Below are 25,427 nucleotides of genomic sequence, written 5' to 3' on the forward strand. Positions count from 1 at the left end.
GCGAGCCAGTTGATAATAGTGCATCTGGATTTTCAGAAAGCATTTGACACAGTCCCTCATGAGAGACTTCTTAGGAAATTAAAACGTCATGGGATGGGGGCAGTGTCTTATTGTGATTTGGGAACTGGTTAAAAGGTAGAAAACAGAGAGTAGGGCTAATTGGTAAACTTTCTCAATAGGAGAAAGGTGACTAGTGGAATATCCCAGGTATCTGTTCTTTGACCACTGCTTTTTAACATATCTATGAACTACCTGGAAATGAGAGTGACAAGTGAAGTAACCAAATTTGGCGTGGATACAAACAGGCCGATGCAATATGGGCGTCCAAACTGGGTGCCCGTTTCCCTAATGCGTGCCCATCCACCTTTCCTGGGCGTGTGATATGCAAATGAACAGCCACGTTAAAAAGGGGGCGCGAATGGAAATTGTGTGTCCCTAATGCATTCTCCGCATTGGGGGCCCAGGAAAAATGGTCGGGCACACAACCACAAGTTAGGAAAACGGACGCTCAATTAACAAGCGTCCATTTTCCAAACTCGTGCACAGCCATGGGTTAGGAAAACAGATGCTGGTAAATTGGGTGTCTGTTTTCCTAATCTGACTTTTTTTTTTTTTTTATGTTGCTGCTTTCTGTGGTTCCTCCTACCTAGTATCGTGTTGATATTAAGTCAGAGGAACCACAAAAAAGCAGTATTTTCTGCTTTTCTATTGATGGCTTGGGTCACCTTAAAGACTTAACACCAGCTTCGGGGCTGGCGTTTAATTTTTGAGGGTTAAAACATGCGCATTGGGCACATGGTGTGTTTTTTGGTTTTTTACATCGGGTACTAGCCAATAGCCTCTTCGACTTCGCATTTACATGTGATGAGCGCTATTAACTACGCCCAGGTTTGGATGTATGTTTTGTACACACTAATCCCATTATTGCATTGGGTGTTGTTCTAGCGCATCCAAAACGAGCATCAAGCTGTGTGCTAGGCTGAGCGCACTGTATTGCATCGGCCCCAAAATTATTCAAAATTGCTAAATCACAAGAGGAGGACCTTGCAAAACTGGGAGATTAGGTTTGCAAATGGAAAATGAAAGTGCAAATTGCTGCACTTAGGGAAGAGTAACCCAAATTATAGCTACAAAATGCAAGGTTCCACATTAGGAGTCACCACTCAGGAAAAGAATCTAGGCGTCATTGTTGATAGATAATTGGAATCTTCTGCTCCTGTGCAGAAATGTGTCCAATTTCTTTCTTTCTTTTGTTTCTATTTTATTCTTCTTGCGAGATTATGTTGGAGTCTGGATAATATGGATGGAAGGTTTTATGTGTAAACTTTGGGTTTTCTTATGGCTAAGGCTGGTAATCATTTACCCGTTCTATATATTTTTGTTCATTAAAAATTGGTGATGAAGGTTTATATTTCTTCTTATTATATTGGACCTTCTAGGATGCATCTAAAATGTTGAAGCAGAAGATGTGGTTCCTTCGAGCATTGGGATATCATTTTTTGTCTGTCTTTTGTCTATGTATGTGGTGAATGGGGTATGTATGATTTTCACAATGCTCACAAGCAGAGTTTACCATTGGTGCATTATTTTGTGTGAATCTACTGAGTTTCCTTTTAGGTCCAGAGAAAATTCTCACACGCTCAATGTATAATTAAACTCCGGCACTCGTTGCCAGAGGATGTGGTGACAGCTATTAGTGAAGCTGTATTTAAAAAAGGTTTGGACAAGTTCCTGGAGGAAAAGTCCATAAACCATTATTAAGATGGAGTTGCAGAAATCCACTTCTTATCCCTGGGATGATAAGCAGCATGTAATCTATTTTACATTATGGGATCCTGCTGAAATGCCCCTTATCTTAAAGTGCTTTTTTTCACAGCACCCCACTCCGTGCTGCATACAAGGGACTGTGTATAGTACTGCCTGCACATAGGAGCTTCTCTTTTTTTTTAGGCCCTTCAGCAAAGACTTTCTGGGGCGTTGGCTGATGACATCACATCCTGTTTAGGTATATAAGAAAGTCCTTTGCAACCCGCCAGCACCTCAGTAATGGGTTCTCCTGTGCTAGTTATTGGTGCTATGTTGCTGCTGTTCTTGTCTTTGTCCAGCCTTGCCTTGCTGTGTTCCTGCCTTGCCCCTGCTTTGCCTTCCAGTCATCCTTTCCTTGGACTGCTCTTCTGTTGCTGACCTGGACTGTCTTCTGACCTTTACTTGTTCTCTGTCTGCCTTGACTCTTGCCTGGATATCGACCTTGCTAGTTCTCTGCCAACCCTTGACCCTTGCCTGTTCTCGATGCTGTCTGCACTCAGCCGGCCCCGACCTCATCCCACCTTGGTCCTGTCTGACTCATTGTTCCTTGCACTCTGCCACAGAAGTCCTGCCGGCTGCCAAACCTGCGGGCTGAACCTGGGGGGCGGTGGGGGGACGACTGGTCAGGTGGAAGACCTTGCTTCGTGCTATGTCAGCAGCTTACTGGTCCATGTTTGCATGCCCCAGACCGTGCCAACCTAGCAGCGGCTATTTATTCTTCTCCCTCTTGTTCAATTTACAGCCAGACCCAGTCTGCAACTGCGAGAGTGCCCATTCTACATTGACTTGATCGGGGTTGATGGAGGGAAGGCCAGAGCTAGTCCCAAATGTATTGCCTGTGCAATACAAAGGGATCCTCTTGCAGCTTGTTTGTTTTGACCCTTGTTTTCACAGATGCAAGTGGACTAAAGGAGAAGCCACACCGCCATCCCAAAACAAAATCCATTACTGGTTGTACTTCCCTCTGGCTCTCTTCTACTGTTTTCTTTGCAGTTTTTATTGTAATACTCCTTTCTCCCATGTTTTACTAATAAACCCCTTCTACAATTCCCACCTTCCTTTTGGAGTCATGGCCTCCGTTTGCTTTTACGGAGGCACTGATCCACGCTTCCTCCCATCTATTGCCAATGTTTTCCTAACAGCCCGATCCAGTAAAGTCCGTGGGAGAGCGGACTAACGCCCGCTCTCCCGGCGCGCGCACCGGCCCCTCGCCGGTGCGAGCGATCCAGTATTTAAATTAGGCGACGCGGTGCAAACGAGGAAAAGGAGGCGCTAGGGACACTAGTGCGTCCCGAGCGCCTCCTTTTGGCCTGGAGCGGCGGCTGTCAACGGGTTTGACAGCCGACGCTCAATTTTGCCGGCGTCGGTTCTCGAGCCCGCTGACAGCCACGGGCTCGGAAACCGGACGCCGGCAAAATTGAGCGTCCGGTTTTCGGCCCGACAGCCGCGGGCCGAATTCAAAATTTATTATTTTTTTTTTTTTTACTTTTTTTTACTTTTGGGGACCTCCGACTTAATATCTCTATGATATTAAGTCGGAGGGTGCACAGAAAAGCAGTTTTTACTGCTTTTCTGTGCACTTCCCTGGCGCCGGAAGAAATTAGCGCCGACCTTTGGGCGGCGCTAATTTCTTAGAGTAAAATGTGCGGCTTGGCTGCACATTTTACTTACTGGATCGCTCGGGAATACCTAATAGGGCCATCAACATGCATTTGCATGTTGAGGGCGCTATTAGGTGCCGCGGGTGGGCCGCGTGTTTTCCTCCCCTTACTGAATAAGGGGTAAGGGAAAACACGCGTCCAGAGCAGGGTGACAGTGCGCTCCGACGGAGCACACTTTACTGGATCGACCTGAAAGTACCTTTAAAATGAAAGTTAAAAATCAAATGGATACAAAAAATGAAGTCAAAATTTTAGAAGTCAATATTCAGTAAGCCAGCGAGCAGCTAAAATATCTGGGGAAGATTATGCATGCAACTTTTCCTTTTTTCTGGATATACAGTGGGTCTTATGCACCCAAGTCTGCTTCTGAATATACTTTGATAAAGTTAGGATGGTGGTTTTGCTAACCAGACTAGTACACTTAACTGTAGCCGGCAAGTGCTCAGTCTGTGCGCTCACTGGCTAGTTTAGCCACCTCCCCTCCCCCCGGAACACCTCCACCGTCGCCCCCTTTTGGCCTGCAAGTTTTGTGTGCTCAGTGTGTCTGTGTGTGTGTTGGGGGGGGGGGGGTGTAGGTGTCTGACTCATGAAGTTGGCCACACCAAGGTTTTCCATATTGACTTCCTACAATGTAGTTCAGATATTAACCATTCGCTGATATACACCAGAGACCTTGTATCTGTCCAATGCCAATCTGCTGCGTTTTGAGGCATTTTCATATGCAGCTTTGCTCATTCTTGCTTCCTGTTTTTTTTTCACTCTTTCAGCTTCTTATGAAGTCATCAGACAAACTGCACCCTCTGGTCCCCAACAGGAAGGTCCCGTGCCTGTGAGCTATGGATCCAACACTGCTCTTCTGTTGTCTTCTCCTGCTCAGGTGATAAACAGTTTAGAAAAGGTGTTACATACTTAATCATTACCTGCATTAAAAATCTTCAGCATTCTTGGCAGTAGAATCAGAAGGGAAGAGCTTACTTATAAGATCTGACTTTAGTCTCGTTTTGACTTTTTTTTTTGCCTGTATAGAGAGGTAGAGGGGAAAGGGTGTTTGTTATTGGTGGTTCATTGGACCCATTCTTATGCTAAGTTTTTACATGTTATCGTGTCACTGAGATGCCACTGTTTTTTGAAAGCTGGAAAAAAAAAACCCCATTCAGGATGAAATGAGGTGGAATATTTCCCACCGACTAACACTGCTGTTGCAAAATCTGTCGGGGCTCAAGGTCGGCCTCCGCTGTGTCGGTGCTTACCTGCCATGTTCTTTTGGAGAGTGTATAAATCACGGTGCTAATGAGAATCCCATTCCCACAGATGACAGACTGGATATTTGATGTTAACTTGAGATGTTAACATAATTATACCTGCAATAGTGAGGTTCAAAGGATCAGGCCTGTTGCCAGGCTGACCAGTGCCCCGGGCAGTCCAGGGGCGAGGAGGAGTCCTCTGAAGATCCGATCGGCCACTCACGAGGGAGGGAGACTGTCCCCCTTCAATCCTTTCGTGACTTGTACCGCTGCTATAGAAACAGCATGGTGCACTGGCATTCAGCTTCCTGACCAAGTGCATTGGTGCACATACCCCCCCCCCCCAAAAAAAACAAACCACACACGCCCAGACTGACACCCTTGCCGTTGCCCATCTTATCCACCCTGCTGACAGTCCAGTAAAGGGCCCTTTTATTGGGGGGGGGCCTACATCCCCACACCACCACTCTTAGGACCGTGTTCACTGGATGTGGGACCCTACCCCTAACTTGACTGGTGCTTCCCACTCAGGTAGGAGGGTAAGGACTGATACGAAAAACATTAGGACTTCTGTAATAACATCAGGGCAGTAAGGGCTTGCAATATCCAGCCCTTGCCGCAGAATTTACCAATGCCTACAAGCACCTGTCTCCTTTTCCCTTTTCCTGCCTGATTCCCTTCATGCCGATCCAGGCCAGCAGGAGAAGACGGATGGTGCTGGGTCACATCCTCTTCCTCTGTTGCCAGGCCCCAGCTCACACTTTCAACCATGTTGTGCTCCACTGTCCTGCATTCTTCAAGTACAAATCCCTTTCCAAGCAGCAAAGATGGAGGAAGAGGCTTTTCCGCCTCTCTCCTTCCCTTTGCCAACTTGGAGTTTTGGGGGGGGGGGGGGATGAATGGAGGGGGTAAGAGGATCAGAGGGGTAAGAACAAAATGAGACAGGGGCTTGAGGAGATAAGGTGGGTCAGGAGAGGTGGGGTGGGAGTGTGAGAGAGGGGACACAGGGCCAGAAATGGGGAAAGGAGAGGTGGAGAAGAACCAGGGACGGGACACCTTCCCCCTCTCCCTGATTCCAGAATTTCACGCATTCTCTCTTTTGCCTATGATGGAAAGGCGCAGGCCCAGGGTTGTGGTTAGGACAGAAACAGGAAAGTCATCCCCGTGTGAATTCACCCCCCACCCTCAGTAAAGCAGGTACAAAATTGCCAAGTCCCATTGGCCCACATTCCAAAAGGAAAAAAGCCCACAGTATGAAACTGGAGGGATTGTGATAAATGCAATTGTTTTGATGGTGACTACGTCGTGAGGGAGTAGCATTAGGTCGTGCCTACCTTGGCGTCAGGCCACAGGATTGTCTGGCTTTTTTTGTTGCTAGTTTGGACATACAGGAGTGGAGTTGTTTGTTTAGTGGATAAAGTAAAGTCACCATCTTTCAGCTGTCAAATTTCCGCACACTTGCTTGATGCTGTTTAATATCTTGGCTGCGTTTACACACATGCAACTTTTATTTCCACTCTTCACTGTTAGAAAAACACAGAAACAGAGAATATGATAGCGGATAAGGGCCCATCTATGGTCTGCCCAGTTACTTCCTGCTACAGTGCCAAAGACTTCAGTTGGTCTCTGACTTCACCCTCATAAAACACACAAATAATGATCTTCTGTGCTTGTCCAGGCTTTCTTGAACTGTTGTTATTTTTCCCTCTGTCACCTCCACCGAGGGGTCATTCCATGCATCCTCCACACTTTCTGTGAAGAAATATTTCCTGATGTTGCTCCCGAGACTTCCCCTTTGCAGCTTCACATCGTGACCTCTAGTTCTCAACCTTTTTTACCCTGAGAAAGCTTAGCGTTTACCAGCCCAGGGCACGAACTACTGTTTTGTAACACTTTTTTAGGCCTCTGATTAATTTGTGGAAGGAAGTGTATGTAAATGACCCAAAATAAATGTATCTGACACACAGTGAATACAGAACAGCTAGCAAAGTGCATCGCATATTGTATAATTGCAGGGGAGGTTTGCATGGTAACCTGCAGCTGGAGGCTTAATATCGGGACTTTTCTGAACATAATAGCCCTCCCTCTTTTCTTTTTCCCCCCCTACACTACCCCAAAAATCTGTACAGTCCAGGAAAATGTCAGGACATTTATCAACCATAGGATAAAGTTGCATAGCTGCAAAAAAAAAAAATAAATAATAATAATCTCTAGGACTCCAAGGGCCCAAGACTGAATAGATGAGCTCTCTCCTCTGCCACTAGGCTGGGCTGTAAACCTGTTCATGCAGAAAGTGCCTGTCTGTATCTCTTTTCTGATATTTTCACATCATTTTCTTAAAACTATGACCAAAGAACCACAATCTCCAACATGGTGCTGAGACTGGTGGGGGTGGGGGGGGGCTGCTATGGAACAGTTTCCTTCACCATCCCTACCCCTCACCCTCTGTATCATTAAAATTGCCCCGTTGACCTAAAGAGTACAACTGGCCCGAGCACAGAACTCCACTTGGCAACAGCACAGGCCATCACCTCTTGTGCGCACGTGAACTGTGCCCCCGCCCGCCCCCTTGGAACTACAGAATAAAGGTCGTCGGCACAATCTGTCATTGTGCTTCTATGTACTGAAGCAGGCGCGTTGTTCTGAGCTCGCCTCCGCTGAGCTGAAGTTGTGCCTTAGCATGCTTACTGCAACCTTTCCCCGTTCACGCTTCTGCAGAAAGGGCAGCGGAGGAAGCCCACGTTGGTGTGAACTTTGATGATGATAATTTACTGAGATGTTTCCCTCTCCTCTCTCTCTCTCTGCATTTTAAAATGAGACTCTTGTTCATGCGGATTACATCTGCCCTTTCGTCGTTCAGCTCGCTCTCTCTTAACAGTTTGCCGCTTCCCGGCCTTTGCAGACCCTTGCAGTGGAGCGAGACGCACGGGACTCCGGCAGTAATTACTGTGATGACCCCTGGAGGATAACGGAGGAACAGCGCGATTACTACACGCACCAGTTCAAGTCCCTGCAGCCCGACCTGAACGCCTTGGTATCAGGTAATAATGTTGCACGCTTCACAAATCCTGGCTCGCTCCCGTAAGTGCCCAAGGGGAAATGAGACACTCGGGAAGACAGAGGGAATTGAAGCGATTCTTCCTAATAACAAACGGACTCTCTGCAGGTTGCAATACAGTTAGTCCTTCTGTTGGAAGAATTATCCAAACATGGGTGGGATGAACATGAGTTTGCTACATTGGTGACTTTCTGAAGGGACCCGGGCGTGGTCTGGTATATCCATGTACAGCCTGCTCATTGGGTAATAATGTACATCTTGGTCTAGTTAAAGCTGTCACAACCTGCAAGGAATACAGATATCCCTACAAGCGCTCTGCACCTCTGATACATAATTTTAAATAAATACATTTATTAATCACTTTCCAAAGCAATTTACAACAAAATTAAAGCAATCAAATAATTGTATATAAATAATAAAACAATAATACAATCAATCACTCTTTAATTACCAACTGCCATTACCTTGAACTGTGTAGTCCTTCCATTATGCCTTCAAAATTACAGGGGAGAGCAGTTATCTTCACAGAAGAGGCAACATTCCATACTATAACAGTATATAGATTTGAATCGCTAAAAATTTAAAGATTCACTTAAAGTTTGGGTACTTGCCAGGTACTTGTGACATGGATTGGCCACTATTGAAAACAGAACACTGGGCTTGATGGCAACTTTTTATGTTCTTATGTAACCACAGTCATGAGCCAAGTTTTCAGGTTCTTAGGGAACCTTAGAACATCCTTTTCTTCTTTTAAACTCAGAGGAAGGGAATTCCATAAAACTGGTATCCCTGCTGTGAGAATGACCTATTTTGTAATAATTTTTTGTTTGGTAACTCAAGGGAGCACTTTTCTGTCCAGCGCAAATTCCTACTTGCCTCGTACCATTCTAATTTTCTTTTTAAATGAGGGGCACTTGGGCCATTCAAGGACTTGAATGCAAGCATTTAGAATTTTGAATATGCACCGCATATTTATTTATTTTATTTATTTAAAATTATTTATATACTGTTTTTACAATAAAATATTGGTCAAAGTGGTTTACAATAAAAATAAATTAATGAACAAATGAAAATTGAAAAGATACATAGATACAATTATAGATAACTAAACAAGATTACAAATTAAAGGAAATTAAATAGAAATCATAGAAGAATGGATAGAGAAAAATCCTGGTAATGTCTGAGCAAAGTAAGTGATGTGAGGGGTTAAGTGTGTTCTGTGAACGGAATATCAAATGCTTTTGAAAATAGGTATGTTTTTAGTGATTTTTTAAAAATTCCTTAGAGTTTGAGATTTGATGGAGCCAACATATGCCCAATAGTATTGGCCTAGCTGAAGTTGTTCTAGGGCTCCCAGTTATTATGCATGCATTAGTATTTTGAATTACTTGTGGTTTACACAACAATTTTATTGGTAAATCCCGCAAACAACACATTACAATAATCCAAGTGAGATAATATAAGTGCACAAGATACAGTTTTCAAAGAATCCCAATCCAAAAAAGCTCTGAGCTGTCTTATTATTTTTACTTTTAGATAGACATTGCAAGTCACTTGTAGTATGTGTTTCTCTAAACACAAGTTTGAATCCAGAATTAAAGCCAAACATCTTACTTGTTTTTCCATTATCAGATTAAATTTATTCAATTTCCATACCTTTTGGACCTCCCCTGTTCCTAGCCAAACACCTCAGTTTTACTAGTATTTACTACCAAAGTATTACTTTTCAACCATTGAGATAACTGAGTCAGACAGAATAAATAGCTTTTAGAATGTGTGCATGGCAAATGTCGCCTCCTAAACTGGCACAAAGATAAGATGATTGGCAGCCACTGAATCGGAGGAGATTTTTATTCCCCCCGCATGTGTAAAAAACGGGGGCTACGCGTCTGGCTGGGCCTTGCCCATGCTGCGTACATCATCAAAGGGCCCGGCCACGTGTGTAACCTCTGTTTCGCGCCGAAGTACCGGATCCAGATAAAGGGGCGGTCCAGGGGAGGGGTGGGGCTGGAAGCGGCCGGTACAGCGGCCATGCACAACTTGCTACAGCTCCTGTTGAGGTAGCAAAAGGTGTAAAAAAAAAAAAACAAAAAAAAACAAACAAACAAAAAAAAAACCCCCAACCAAAAAAACAGGGATTAAATAGGATAGGGAGAGGGGAAGAAGAAGAAAGGTTAGATATGGGGGTAGGGAAGTTCCCTCCAGTCTGACTGGACTGGAGGGAACTGGAGAAGGCCGGGATGCTTCGCCGCACGGGAACTGCGTAAATCCTCCCCCCCCTTTGTGCACGCCAACCGCATGAATTACAAAATTTGGCGCGCATGTGAGTGCAGCACAACGATTTTATAACATGCGTGCACTGGCGTGTGTATGTTATAAAGTTGGCGCGCTGGGTAGCGTGCGCATGTAGAAGCGCGATTCTTTAAAAATCTACCTGTGAGTGAAAGAATTTTCTCACATTTGTTTTAAATGAGCTTCTTGCTAACTTCATGGAATGCCCCCTAGTCCTTCTATTATCTGAGAGAGTGAAAATAAATTTACATTAATTTGTTCAAGTCCTCTATCATATCCCCCCTCAGTCGTCTCTACTCCAAACTGAACAGCCCTAACATACCTAGCCTTTCCTCATAGGGGAGCCGTTCCATGCCCCTTATCATTTTGGTCGCCCTTCTCTGCACTTTCTTCAATGCAGCTATATCTTTTTTGAGATGCGGCGACCAGAATTGTACACAGTATTCAAGATGCAGTCTCACCATGGAGCAATACAGAGGCATTATGACATCCATTGTTTTATTTGCCTTTCCCTGCTTAATAATTCCTAACATTCAGGCCGATACAGTACAGTGCGCTCTGACGGAGCGCACTGTTACCCTGCTATTGGACGCGCGTTTTCCCTTACCCCTTATTCAGTAAGGGGAGGAAAATGCGCGTCCAACCCGCGGCACCTAATAGGGCCCTCAACATGCAAATGCATGTTGATGGCCCTATTAGGTATGCGCGCGGGATACAGAAAGTAAAATGTGCAGCCAAGCCGCACATTTTACTTTCAGAAATTAGTGCCGACCCAAAGGTCGGCGCTAATTTCTTCCAGCACCGGGAAAGTGCACAGAAAAGTCGGAGGTCCCGAAGAGTTAAAAAAAAAAAAAATAAATTTGAATTCAGACTGCAGCTGTCGGGCCGAAAACTGGACTTTCAATTTTGCCGGCGTCCAGTTTCCAAGCACGTGGCTGTCAGTGGGCTCGAGAGCAGATGCCGGCAAAATTGAGCGTCGGCTGTCAAACCCGTTGACAGCCACCACTCCTTTTGCCCGGATCTACCGCCGGACCTAATTTAAATACTGCATCGCGCGCACTGGTGAGTGGCCGGTGCGCGCACCGGGAGAGCGGGCGTTCGCCCACTCTCCCGCAGACTTTACTGTATCGGCCCGATTGTTTGCTTTTTTTGATTGCCACAGCACACCGAGCCTATGATTTCAATGTATTATCTATGATGTCACCTAGATCTCTTTCCTGGGTGGTAGCTCCTAAGATAGAACCTAACATTATGTAACTATAGCAAGGGTTATTTTTCCCTATTTGCATCACTTTGCACTTGTCCACATTAAATTTCATCAGCCATTTGGAAGCCCAGTCTTCCAGATTTGCAGGTCCTCCTGCAATTTATTACAATCCACTTGAGATTTAACTTCTCTGCATAATTTTGTGTCATCCGCAAATTGGATCACCTTGAACTCCTTCAACCTTACTTGTCGTACCCCTTTCCAGATCATTTATAAATATATTAAAAATCACCAGTCCAAGTACAGATCCCTGAGGCACTCCACTGTTTACCTTTTTCCAATGTAAAAACAGACCATTTAATCCTACTCTCTGTTTCCCTAAGTCAGTTTGATTAATAGTAGTTTATGGACTTCTTCTCCTGGAACATCTAAGCCCTTTTTAAACCCAGATACGCTAACAGCTTTCTGTCAAGGCTTTTTTTGTAGCTTTTGTGTGTTACTTGGGAGAGGAACCCACTGCAGTCCCTAAAATGGGAAGTTCCTGTTCATACCCCAGATCAGTCCAGACAAGTGGGTTTTGCATCACTACCAGCAGATGGAGGCAGAGAACTAAACACTTTTCAGGCACTGCATCTTAAACGAGAGCACCACCTGCAGTTCCTCAGTATTTCTCTGTCTCCAGCAGATGGCAGAGGTGCAAACCTGCAGTCTGAAAAGAAAAAGTTGAGTAGGAATGGCAGGATAGGATTTTCGGAAAGCAAGAAGAGACGCTCCTTGAGGTGTTAGGCAGCTTCGTGGGCCATCCCTCAGGTTGAGCTAGGCGAGTGGGGTTTTGTTAGTCCCTGTTTGGCTCTAGCCCGCAGGGGGCCCTGGTTCCCTCTGTCCACCTGAGGCCTTCTTCCTTTTTGCCTTCAGCCGCAGTCGGGGAATTATATCTTTATTTCTCTCTATATTTGCCTCCTGCGACCATGGATCGGGGCAATCTTGCCAGGAGGTAATCGCACTGCGGGCAGGTTGACTCTTGCCGTGGCAGGGCCCAACTGCGTGCTAGTGCCGCGTGTGCTCCAAGACGGCACCGGCTGGGGCTGCGGGAAATCTTGCCGAGCCTGTGGCTCAAGTCGTGCGCGCATGAATACTGCTGCATTATGCAGCAGGGGTGGTGCAGGGGGGTGGGGGAGGACCCTCCATGGGGGCAGCAAATAACAGGAGAGCCACCCAATCCAGGGGCCTGTCAGGGCTGATTCGGGGGGAGATTTGGCCGTGGCTGGCAGGAAACTGCGTATAAGGAAGCAGATAGCACTCGGGGGCCAGTGACTTCCCTCCTATGCTTTCTTTGGTGGTTCAATCCGGGAGGAGAGGGGTGATGGGCTATCTGAGGAGCCTAAGCCAGGTGATGGGGGGGGGGGGGGCAGTGAAGTGGAAGTTTTTTGTTTTTTTTCTACAGATTTCGTTTTTCTGCTGCACAAGGCCTCTCTGGCCAGGAGAGCAGCAGGGCATAAACAGCCCCCTAGTCAAAGCTCTTAAGGCGCAAAATGGTCTAACGGATCCCCGTCCAGGCGCTCGTGGGATCTTCTCCGCCGTTTGGGCCTTGCTCATTCTGCGGGTGGGGGGGGGGGTGGTGTGGAGTCAGACAGATCTGATGATTTCCAGGGTGGACCTTGAGATCAGGGAATGACCTTAGATGACCCTGGGGATGATCTGGCGGGTGACACGGCCAGGTTGGGCCGTGATGGAGTTCCTCCCCCACCTCACCCCCACTGTCAAAGTGGGGAGTGATGATGCAGTTGCGTCAAAAGCATCAAGGCTATTGATTTGAGGATAATAATCCCCATGCCTTCTGTTAAGGGTAGTAACTGCAGCTTCATGCAAGTTACCCACATGCACCCTCTTCATTCCCATCATCTGCTGTCCGTACTCCTATCTTTGTATCATATTCAATGAGTGTCCATCAAATTCCCTTCATAGTACAAAATTGTAGCATACCAAAAACAAACAAAAAAAAATCACAGAAAAAATATATATACAAGATCCTCCATCACCAAATTCTTGTGCATTTATCTGCAATGCATTGCTGTAGGAAATCCTGATCTAGAAAAGTTATCAAAATAGGCTCAGAGTAATCCAAACAATATACATCCATTCATCCAAGAAAAATTGTGATGCTAGAGTTTTGGCAGCATATGCTTTCATCAGGGGAGACGTCCATGAAAGGATGAAACCAATATTTAAATGTTTGACCAGACAAAACATGCCTCCTCAGTATTTTACAGACTTCTTAAATCTAGCCAGCTAAAACTTAATCTGATAGATTTAAGGTGCCCAGGTAGGACTGCCTCATTTTAACCAGTTAGTGCTGAAAAATCAGTGTTCCTGTTCATTCCAGATCAGTCCAGACAAGTGGGTTTTGCATCCGTACCAGCAGATGGAGGCAGAGAACACAACTTTGAGGCACTGCTACATAAGAGTGCACCTCCTGCAGTCCCTCAGTATTTCTCTGTTTCCAGCAAATGGTAGAGATGCAAACCTGCAGTCTGTCTAGTTTTAGTTTAAAAAAAAAAAAAAAAAGAGACGAGAAAAGAACTTAGGTGAATTTCGGATTCGACTCGTTGCTTCCTGAGGTGTTGGGTACCTTGGTGGACCATCCCTCAGGTGGAGCTGGGCGCCCAGGCGGTTAGTGACCCCTGCCTGTTTATAGCCCTTTGGTACTGGAGGGCCTGATTAGCCAGGGGACTGGCTTCCTTGTGGCCTCTGAGGCCGCTTCCTGCTTGCTGTTGTCCCCACACAGGGAAGTAATACAGTTTTATTCTTTTTGATTAAGTTAAAAAAAAAAAAAAGAAACCAGGAGATTGTTTGGAGGCGATCCGACAGCAGGGAGCTCTTGGCAGTGGGGGCTGTTGGCGCCGGGTGCAGGCAGTGAAGGGTAAGCCCGTTGCTGTTTTATTCTGCCAGGGGATCCCGGCAGCTGGGGGGCTTTTTCCTACATGGTTCTCAGCGGCGCGGCTTTGTATCGGCCATGTGTGAGGGCTGAATTTCTGACCGCATGTGCGGCCTATGTTTTCGGCGGTGAGCACCGGTGGCTCTTCTCCTGTAGCGAATTTTCTTGGCGGCCGCATGGGAATGATGCCAAAACCACGCATGGTGGCGTGCAGGGCTTGCGGCCTTTGATCAGTGCAACTCAATTCCTTCTCCCTTTGCGCACTGGCTGTGCTTCGAAGGGAGGAGAGAGCCTCCTCTAGCGCATCGGGGGACCAGCGGGCCTCTAAATCGTTGGAGGCCATGCCTTTGGCCTGGGGAGATGTATTGCAGCAGCTGAATCGTCAGGGGATCGCGGTCACTGACCCATGGCCCCTAGGGAGGCAGGTGATTTCCTCTTTCCCACTCTCGCCTGTGGCACAGATACCTGCAGAGGATCAGAATAGAGGAGGGGAGTCTGAAGGTAGCTTGCCTGATCACAGCGCTAAGGATCCGGAGAAATTTTCCCCAGAGTTTGTCTTCCTGCTGCATAAGGCCTTTCTGGCAAGAAAGGGAGCCAAGGGGAGAAGCGTCCCAGTGAGAAGGTTCCCGGTCGCTCAGTCAAGAAGCAGAAGGTGGGATCTTCTGGTGGCTCTGGGGGTCTTTTGAGGTGTCTGGGTCTCGGCCGCATGGGGGCCGAAAAAGGCTCCCAGGGATTTAGAGGACTCCGATGACATGCAGGAGGATTCTGCAGATCTTCCACGAGCGGACCCAGATGTGTCCACTGATCCATACCCAGATGCTGATCCTGATGTGAGTGCGGATGATCTGGATCCGGATGAGTTTTCGGTGATGGAGGGGGATGACCCCAGTGTAGTCCTTCTGTTCAAGAAAGAGGAGTTGCGGCCCCTCATTCCCCAGGTTCTGGAGGAACTAGGGGTTAAGATAGCCCTGGAAGAGACTGATAATGAAGGGTGAACCCGGTCCTGGATGGCCTGATGGGCCCCCTAGCGCCTTCCATCTGCCTAAGAAGATCCATAAGCTGGTAAATCGGGAGTGGGACTTCCCAGAAGCAGGCTTGAAGGTCGGTCGCACAGAGACCCAGCCTGGTTTTATTTTGGGGTTTTTTTTACACTGCCAATGGTATTAATTGCAGAACTTTACACATTGTAAATAAGTTGAATTTGGTGATATGCGGTTATCAGTGTTTGTTTGTTTTTCTAGAAGCATGGAGGGCTCCGGGGGGGTGGAGGGGTGTTCCAACCCTGAATTCGTCCCGAAAGTTAACGTGATGGTCTCTACTCTTTAGCTTGAGTACAGATCAATGCTGAGGGACTGCAGGTGGTACTCTCGCTTATGTAGCAGTGCCTCAAAGGTTTGTTCTCTGCCTCCATCTGCTGGTAAGGATGCAAAACCCACTTGTCTGAACTGATCTGTTGTATTACAGGATTGAAAATTAGCAGGTAAGAACCAATTTTCCTTTAGCTGGCTAAGTCCTCTTCCAGCTGCCCACACTTAATTACAGCAGAGTTCTCCCAGCCCCACCCCAAACACACGCACATAATAATATCCCTGTTCCTTCTGCCTCTTACAAAACGTTTTGTGGAGGGCCAAGAACACCCCCATGAGATCTCCCCTCTGTCCTACCATGAATCTAACATTTGTGTGGGAGGGGGACCTGACAGCTGAACCTCTCCCTGGTTCCCACCTCTCCATAAGTCACTGAATCCTTCCCTAACGCCAGCTGGGAGGAGAGTGTATACCTTCGCGTCCTCCCGGCTTGGGGTCCGTGGTTACTGTAATGCAGCCTCAGAGTAATCACAGACACTAGGCCGGAGGGGGGGGGGGGGAGGGGGGATAAGAGTATACCCTCTTCCAGATAAGCCTTGTGGAGGGTTACAGAAGGTTGTGGGAGAAAGGAAAGGGGGCGGTGGGAAAGGATCTGTCATGGGAGGAGGAAGGGCCGTCAGGACTCCAGCGCAACCTTTAGATCCCTGATAGTAGTGGGGGTGGGGGGTGTAGGGCTGTTGGCTTTCCAGAAACATTTTAATAAGAAGGGAGGGTGGATCGTGCTAGGTGCCATCTGCACTCCTCTTCCCTCCCCCCCCCCCCTTCCCCTACAAAACGTTTTCATGGAGATAAGAGGGAGGGGACTTCTTACTGGGGGCTGTTGGCTCCTACACAGTCTTTTTTTCATTTAGATGGGTGATAAGGGCGATGGGCAGTCAGGCTCCCCTGGCTAAACATTTTCCATCTGTTTTGAGGGGAAAGGGGATCTGGTCAGCCAGATTTAGATCTGTAATAACTAGATTTGGCCAGCCGTTAACACGGCCAGCACTGAAAATCAGCACTAGCCCTCGTAACATTCTCCCCGGACCTACCCTGCCCTCGGCCCACCTAGGCTTTGAATGGTTAAATTTAACCAGCTAGCCTGGTCAGCTTTCAAAGGCTTTTAATCTAGCTGGCTAAGTAGTTTGCTTAATTCGGCTCCATCCATTTTGAAAACTTGGCTTCTGTGGAATAAAGATTCTGCCCTCGCTCGTGTCCCCCCGGGTGAGCATGGTATCTTGTAGTATCTGCGCTCGGAGTGGCCTGCTCAGCCCAGCATCCTTGTTTCCAGTTCACCCCGTTTTGGACAGCCTGCGCCGCTGTGCCACGTTCTCCCCTGCAGCAGGCCTGTCTGCTTCTGAGCCTAATCCTTCCATTATCTCTTCTGCATGCCAGAAACAGGCCCAGGTGTTACATTTCAGGCAACGGGTCTGCCCCACTGGAGAAAAAGGCTGTACTCCCCGTAGGACTAGGAATTAAAAGTCGTAAGAACTATGCTCCCCCCCCCCCCCCCCCCCGTGGCAATAGGCAAACCAGCATCTTACGACCTGACTCCGTGGCTGAACCTGTGAGGCACGGGCCAGAATTTAAATTTCCTTCTCTCCTTCGATGGGAGCTTGCTGTTTGGGGTAATCTTGCATTCTTAATCCCCTATTTCTCTCCATCAGGATCTGTGGCCAAAAAGTTCTTCACCAAATCTAAGCTGTCCATCCCAGAGCTGTCCCACATATGGTGAGTACTGTAGGGTTTTTTAGTACATCTGCAAATATCGGGTCTCTTTAGGAGTCCGTACTCTTTCATTGCTTTGATACTCTCTCATTGCTTTGAAGGACCGTGGCGTGGACCTGATTTATCATCTTATTTGGGAAACAGGCTGCAGAGAATCAAGTCCTGTTCATTTATTTCTTTCACTCACTCAGTGCCTGTTTGCGGGACAAATTTTGAAGGGAGTTATGTGGGTAAAAAGCCAACCAGAGGGGTGCCAGGGGCTGGAGAGCAGCCCATTAGAAGTAGGCGGTGCCATTGCATGGAGAAGGGGGGGGGGGGGGGGTGTGTGTATATGAAGGCAGAAACGGATGAGGGGGAGAGAGAGTGAATTTAAGGCCCTAGAAAATAGACTTGGAGCATGGGCCCTATGTGTCTAGGGCTAGTGGGCTGTCAGTAAAGCAGAGACCTTACAGGACTGTGACCTCGGCCTTCTGTTCTGTTTAGCAAGTTGCAGCCTTCATGCCTTCAGGCTGGATTATAAAATATTTAGTCGCGCAAATCTTGTGGCTGTCACCTCCTTGGGGTATGGATACCGTCACCACAGCCTTTTTTTTTTGTGTGTGTGACATTCAAAGGTGTGCTAAAGAGTTATGCATGAGCGTACAGTGTTGGATAACTTTTATTTGCTTTCTTTTTAAATGGTGGCCTGAGTGTGTGTGTGTGGGGGGGGGGGGGGGGGGGAGGAGTCACGGACCCAGCATTCTTTAGATATTTAGAGGCTCTTGAGAATTTATTTAACAGATTTATCTCCCGCATAATCCATAATTAACTATAAAAGCAGTTAATAATCAACACAAAAATCGTGAGGTCCCTATTCAGCCACTGTGCGGATAAATTTAACCTGTATGTTCAGCAGCTAATTTTAGGACAGGCCTACGGGGCAACAAGAGTTAGCCGAATAACTTCAGCTACCTCAGCTCCTCCCCGTTACGCCCATTCTTCTACCACCACTTACCCGGCTAAATATTTATCTGGTGGACACTGACCACGGCTGCAAAAATTAAAAAATGTATTCTTCTGTAAATTTAAAGCGCCCTTTCCCTTCACTCAGTTTTCCTGAAAATTGTAAGCCAAATAATTTGAAAGACTTACGACAGTCTCTCTTCATCGTAACGATTTAAACATTTTAATTTTTCAAAGCGCTTCCTCGCAAGAAGCTGTGGCAAGTAAACTCTTGCCTTTGTCTGTCTGTCTGTGCGTGGTTTTTAAAAATTTTTTATTTAAAATGAAATCCTGTCTCCCCAGTGTGTCCCCCTTTCCCACCCACCCCCCCCGAGCCCCTTGTTGTATGAGACAGTCCCGCCGGGGTGTGTGCTGTGTCTTTGCAGGGAGCTCAGCGACGTGGACCGCGACGGGGCGCTGTCGCTGCCAGAGTTCTGCGCCGCCTTCCACCTCGTGGTGGCCAGGAAGAACGGCTACCCCTTGCCCGATGCGCTGCCGCAGACCCTGCTGCCTGACGTCCTTCAAACCGGTGAGAGGAGGACGTCGGTAGTGTTCCCTGGTTTAAAGAAATGCCGCGATCAGTGTTGTAGGGAACCCCAAAATCTGTTGGATGAGAGGGAAGGGGGGCTCCCCTGTTGCAGCCCTGGGCTTTCAGCTGTTGCCTTTTAGACCAGTCACAGATAGAGAACGCGTTCTGAGTAGAGGAAGGCTCTGGTTTTTCCACTCCTGGTGGGTTTCTTTGCAATTTTTTTTTTCCCCTCATGGAATTTTATTTTATATTCCGCTTTTCGGTGCTTCGAAGCACATTACATTCGGGTTCTGTAGTTATTTCCCTATCCCCAGGGGGGGGCTTACAATCTAACCGGGTCATTCTTTATTCTACGATGGGCCGTGATCGCGTCTGTATTATTCTAATTAGGGGAAGGGGAGGGATGTGGGCGATGTTGGGCGGAGTTATCTCCTGGCAGCACCGTGGGAAATAACTACACCTTTTCCCCTTGATGCTATGGGGGCGATAGTGTGCGGCATGGCCACACCGCAGCGGGCAAAACCGCACCGCCAGGATGCAGCCGGCTGCCCACTATTGCCCCACCCCTTTTTTTTTCACGACAAATCATTCTGCTATAAATATAGCAGAATGATGAATCCAGGGGTAAGTTTGAACCTGAGGTAACGGAGGGTAAAATAAATTGCCCAAGATCACAAGGAGCAGCAGTGGGATTTGAACCCTGGTCTCCCTGGTTCATAGCCCACTGCTCTACCAGGCTACCCCATCATGCTGTCCATTTTCCAATAGCCAGTCCCTGCTATTGCACTGATCGTAGCTGTACCACTGTGTGCCATGCAGTAGAGGAAAACCACACTGCTAATTGTTTTATAGGCAGTGTAATCCCTTTAGTTTACAGCAGGAAGACCTAACTTTGTTCATCAGTCCTTTTCTTTTAATGGTTGGCTTAATCCTTCTGGTTTGGCCAGGATCCAAACAGTTTTGTGTTCCAAATGGAGTCTGATGGCAAGGCATTAAGGTACAGATTCTCTCACTCAACCCAGAGCCCAAAAAAGGAGACATCCTCATGTCATGGGTTAGATTTTACATTTCATCTTAATCAAAAGGCCAAGAAGCGATCAGCAATGTAACAAGTGAGAGAGAGCATTTCACCTTTCCTCAGGAAGAGATTAGCTTCCTTGTTGACTTGTACTGAGATGCATCCTGTTGGCCACCCACAGACTTGCCATTAAGTTCTGTCCAATGCATTTCTTGATGGTTTATTATCATAACCTTTGTTCCTCACATCCATAAACCTAAAGAAGATCTATTTGCATCAAGGATGTCGTCAGAAGCTTTGTCCTAGCTCTGGGACACAAATCTAAATCTTTATTTTGATCTCTTTAAAAAAAAATTTTTTTAAAAAGGCTTGTTTTTAAGGGGCAAACTGTGGTTGTTCACTTACGAGCCTTTTATGCTGGTCTAATACTGCATGTTATATTATGAACAAAATATGTCATATTCAGTATTGGCATGGCACTACTATGATGAGTGAATGTTACTCGTATATGCCACCAATTATCCTGTATACTACTTAGACCTTTTCTTACCAGGAGGCTGATGCACTAAGACCGTGAATGGCTTCACAAATGTGATTTCATGTGTTAATATGGATGCTGTGTTTACAAATGTATAATCAATTATGAATGTTTTTTGTAAACTGCCCAGGAATCCTGATAGAGTGGTGTATAAGAATTCCATAAATAAATAAATAAATACTGGAGGTATGAGAGAGGTTCTAGAATGCAAAGGGAGGCTGCTGGGAGGCCGATAGGAGATTAATTGATGAATAAATGATATTTGTACTTGGCGAGTTATTTTACTGCAAGCTAATTCTCAAAGTAATGAGGAAGGCAGGGTTTGAGATGTTTTGGTTATGTTTTATTGTGGTATTAGTTTGTATCTTTATTTGATATAATTATTGTGCACTGCTTTGAATGATCTTTTTTGATCTGGAAAGAAGTCTATAAATGCTGGTAAAAAAAAAAAAAAAAAAGCCAAATTTATTTATTTTAAAATATAGCCCGCAGGTCTGAAATCCTTGCTCCCTGCAGGATACAATATAACATCCATCTAATAAACAGAAATAAGACAAGACAACATCAAGCCTAATGAAACTAAAAAATATAATACAGAAGTAAAAACTTATAAGGTAAAACTCTTCCTATTCAAATAGCACAAGTAATTACGTTTACAAAATTTTGCACATTCCATTTGCCATTTTAACTCATGTAAGTTAGCATTTGTGAAGCTATCCACAAAAAAGATGCTACATTGGTAAGCCGAAAAATCAGACGAATTGGCTCATTAGCAACACCGCATTAGCTAGATCGGGCATGAAAACTTTGTAAAAGTGAAATTCATTGCAAAACGTAACTAAGCCTCCAGGAGATTTAGTTACTTCTTTTTTGCAATAAAGTCCATGGTTTTGGTGAGGATTTTAACTCAAGAAGAAAAACTGATTCAAATTTGCATATTATTTAAATTAGCTAGCACCGTGAAAAAACAAACTTCCTGTGGTGCTGACTCATTTGGTCTAGCTCATCAGCCCCAATATTTGATAATGTAATAACAATAGTATATATCTCAGGGCCCAGTCTCATCCAAGCACAATTCTTAAACTGCATTTGATGCGGCACCTATTGAAAATCCTGGTGGGGGGTCTCATGGTTAGAAGGGGGAGAACTGTCTTTTCTTTTTATTTTGTCTATTTCTTGTGTAGTTGATCTCCTACTTCTGAATACTTGAGTCATCCAAATCTTTGGAGCAAGCATCGGGGAGATGGTGGATCATCTCCTTAGGAAGGCCAAGAGATCAGAATAAAGTGTATGATAGTAAATCGCATTAAATGTTATGGCCAAGTCCGGAATTAAGTAGTTGCAGTTTCTTTCTGTTAAATCCAGATCTTGTCCTAGTGAAGCCAAAATGAAACACATGTCAACCTAGCCTTCCCTTCTACTCAGTAAATGCACCCTGGTGACTGAAGGTGGATAGTGACATCACTAGCCAGCATGATCACCAAGGATTCACATGCACTATGCGTGTGAGATTTTTTGGTAGTAGAAAGTGGTAATTTTGGATAAAGAGACCGTCAAATACACTAAAAGACGTTTCATTAACCCGAGGGAAGGTAATATTACACCCACACAGTGGTAAAGTCTGCGTGTACATTGTACATGCAGAATTTACCGAAGGATTGCTAGGCAAATCTATGCACATAAGCTCACTAGGAAAATCCTCTGCTAACTGGCAGATTACGTGCATCAGTTGCCTCGTACAAAGTTACACCTGCTCCAAGCAGGGCACAACTTGTGTGTTAAGATCAGAAATTTTATTTTAAATTGAAAAGTATGCGCAAAGGTGCCAACTCTGTGCCCGGGAATGTCTCTGCTCAGTTCACATAAACCTACGTGGGGAAAAAGGGGTTGTGTGCGAACCTTTACAGCTGATTTTATAACTCGCGTAAAACCAGATACCCAGTTTGGGCAGAGTTGGCACTTAAATGCATACTTTTTGATTTTTACAAATTATGGAGGCAGTTTTCAAAAGGTTTTCCGTGCATAAATGGACTTTTGAGAATTTCTATGACACATGCTGCTTTTACATGTTTTACACCTTTGAAGTCTACCTCCTATGGAGGTAATTTTTAATAGGATATACGCACGTAAAAGCACTTATCGTACCAGTTTTCAAAAGCCCATTTATGCGCGCTGATAGGTGAATTTTCAAAAGGATTTACATGTGTAAATTTATTGTAGCAATTTTCAAAAGCCATTTACTTGTGCAAAGTGCACTTCTGCGAACAAATACTATGGACAGTTCAATGGCAGATATTGTAGCAATTTTCAGAAGCCCATTTACTCGAGTAAAATCGGGCTCAGTTCATTTCTGCATGTAAGACCTTTTGACAATTCAGCCCTTATAGAGCGAATGTTCAAAGGAGTTGCATGCAGAAATGTAGCGAACTTCAAAAATCCGTTTATGTAAATAATTCCTAAGCAGGTTAACGGGCTTTTGAAAATTGCTACTTTTTTGTGTGCAATTCCTTTTGAATTCTCAAAAGGTTTTACATGTGTAAATGGGCTTTTGATAATTTCTGTGAAGGAGATGCTATTTTACCTTAACTCGTGGGAGAAATTTGTGCTTTATTAACTTTCTTAAAGTTCCTCTTATTTCAGCTAAGGATATGTGGAAGGGAGATTTAGTGGCGATTCTAAAAAAAAATACCTGAACAAGCAGTACTGCCTGTCTCTGAAATTTATGTGCCTCCTTCCAAGAGAGAGGACCTGTAGAGGGTCAGAATGTGCTGTTCCTCTTGCTTGCGGATTCTAATCATTTTGAATCTTTCCGACGTGCTTGAGGATTCTGAGAGTGAGCTGGCTCAGCCAGCCACTATGGCTGTATCTCTTCTATTAGAACCTGATGGAGATTGGATTCTAAAGTTGTTTTTCAGGCACTGCTCGTAATCTTTTCTCCAATCGAAGGTTTATAATTTTTCCAGATTTGGCGAGACAAATGCAGAAGAAAAGGAAGTCATTTATTCAGTTGAGGCCCAGAGTATTGCAGCTGGGTGCCTTTTTTTTTTTTCCTATTAAAATCTCTGTGTAAATGTCTCATTAAATATTGTGATGTCTCGTATATCTTCTTCTATCCATCCCAGCTCTGACATTTTTCTTAGTGATGTTACCTCCTGCAGAAGGATCTACACCTTTTAAATGCCGATTGATTTCTTATTGGTTAGGAATGTTGTCCTTGACGTAACTTAGTTGCCCCTCCTTTGCTAGTATTTTCCGCAGTCAGTAGTATATTATTACTACTTTTTCCCTAGAGCTGTGTCTGGATCCCCCTTATGTTTGAGAACTAGGTTTATTTGGCATTGTTTAATTTTCTATAATTAGATTGCCTGGGTATCCCAGGTTATTTGTTATAATCATTGTAAATGTCATTGTTTTCCTTTTTACAAATGTATTCTTGGAATATTGTATGAAAAATTCAATAAATAAAAATATTTTAAAAAAAAATAAAAAATGCTACTTTTACACGTGCAACTCCTTTGAAAATGTCCCTCCTTAGTGCTTGTTACCTTCTTGCACAAGTTATGCCGTGCTTGGAACTGGTGTAACTTTTTATTTGTGTGAGGTAATTCATGCACATATGTTTGCGTTGAAAATTCTGGGTAAAGTCTGAGTGTCAGATGTGCACGCACCCTTTACTGCTTTGTGGGCTGTTATAAAGTACCCCTCTAACAGCACAACTTTGCATGATTTTTTTTTTTTTGTTGTCTTCAGTTTCTCCTAAACCCAGTCGAGAGGCTACGATATATGAACCTTATCGTGAGCTGGTGCCGGCCAGCCAACAGACCAGGGACTTTAATCGGACCGAGGTAAGACAGGAAGCTAACTATCTTTCAGGCACAGTCCCCAAAGGATGTGGCCAAGGTGTGTTATGCTGCCGTTTCACTCAGGTCAAGCCGAAGAAGCTTCTCCTTTTTCCCCAATACATGGAATCATATTTCTGAGTTCCCTGAGGAAAAAGTAGGACTACCTCTCTCCATGCATTGAGTGGGGCAAAGCCAGGAGCTACAGCAGTCGGGTTGAGGCTGACCCGGGTGAAGTGGCAGCTCCCAGCTGTGGTTGATGTACAGCTTTCACTGTCCCTTGGTGAATTCATTTATTTGCACAGTATTGGCACTTACCGTGCCATACAATGTTTAACCCATCCTCCAAGCTCTAAGCTGTCCAATCTAATATTACTGGGCAAGAACAGTGCCACTTTACTCACCCAATACATGCTGGTGGGGGGAAAAAAAGAAAATTACATTTTTTATTTATTTATTTATTTTAAGTCTTTTCTATACCATCATTTGGTCCTGCTGTTCCCCTGTTTGCAACATAAGAACATAAGAAATTGCCATGCTGGGTCAGACCAAGGGTCCATCAAGCCCAGCATCCTGTTTCCAACAGAGGCCAAACCAGGCCACAAGAACCTGGCAATTACCCAAACTCTAAGCAGATCCCATGATACTGATGCAATTAATAGCAGTGGCTATTCCCTAAGTAAACTTGATTAATAGCAGTTAATGGACTTCTCCTCCAAGAACTTACCCAAACCTTTTTTGAACCCAGCTATACTAACTGCACTAACCACATCCTGTGGCAACAAATTCCAGAGCTTAATTGTGCGTTGAGTGAAAAAGAATTTTCTCCGATTAGTCATAAATGTGCTACTTGCTAACTTCATGGAATGCCCCCTAGTCCTATTATCCGAAAGTGTAAATAACCGATTCACATCTACTCATTCAAGACCTCTCATGATCTTAAAGACCTCTATCATATCCCCCCTCAGCCTTGTCTTCTCCAAGCTGAACAGCCCTAACCTCTTTAGTCTTTCCTCATAGGGGAGCTGTTCCATCCCCTTTTGGTTGCCCTTCCCTGTACCTTCTGCATCGCAACTATATCTTTTTTGAGATGTAGCGACCAGAACTGTACACAGTATTCAAGGTGCGGTCTCACCATGGAGCGATACAGAGGCATTATGACATTTTCTGTTTTATTAACCATTCCCTTCCTACTAAGTCCTAACATTCTGTTTGTTTTTTTGACTGCTGCAGCACACTGAGCCG

General features: G+C 45.3%; 1 protein-coding gene across 4 annotated transcripts in view; it reads left to right on the plus strand.

The window, feature by feature from the left end:
* Nucleotides 1-25,427, plus strand: part of REPS2 (RALBP1 associated Eps domain containing 2) — a 187,823-nt gene that overhangs the window by 84,441 nt on the left and 77,955 nt on the right. For 3 of the 4 annotated variants that reach the window (XM_029603297.1, XM_029603295.1, XM_029603298.1), the window contains exons 5-9: nt 4,235-4,344; nt 7,590-7,752; nt 17,217-17,280; nt 18,645-18,787; nt 24,094-24,188. In XM_029603297.1, the coding sequence (XP_029459157.1) occupies nt 4,235-4,344; nt 7,590-7,752; nt 17,217-17,280; nt 18,645-18,787; nt 24,094-24,188 (575 nt within the window). The remainder of the gene's footprint in view (nt 1-4,234; nt 4,345-7,589; nt 7,753-17,216; nt 17,281-18,644; nt 18,788-24,093; nt 24,189-25,427) is intronic. The other variant, XM_029603296.1, reaches the window with a different exon arrangement.

This window comes from Rhinatrema bivittatum, chromosome 5, assembly GCF_901001135.1.
Source record: "Rhinatrema bivittatum chromosome 5, aRhiBiv1.1, whole genome shotgun sequence".
Classification (NCBI taxonomy): domain Eukaryota; kingdom Metazoa; phylum Chordata; class Amphibia; order Gymnophiona; family Rhinatrematidae; genus Rhinatrema; species Rhinatrema bivittatum.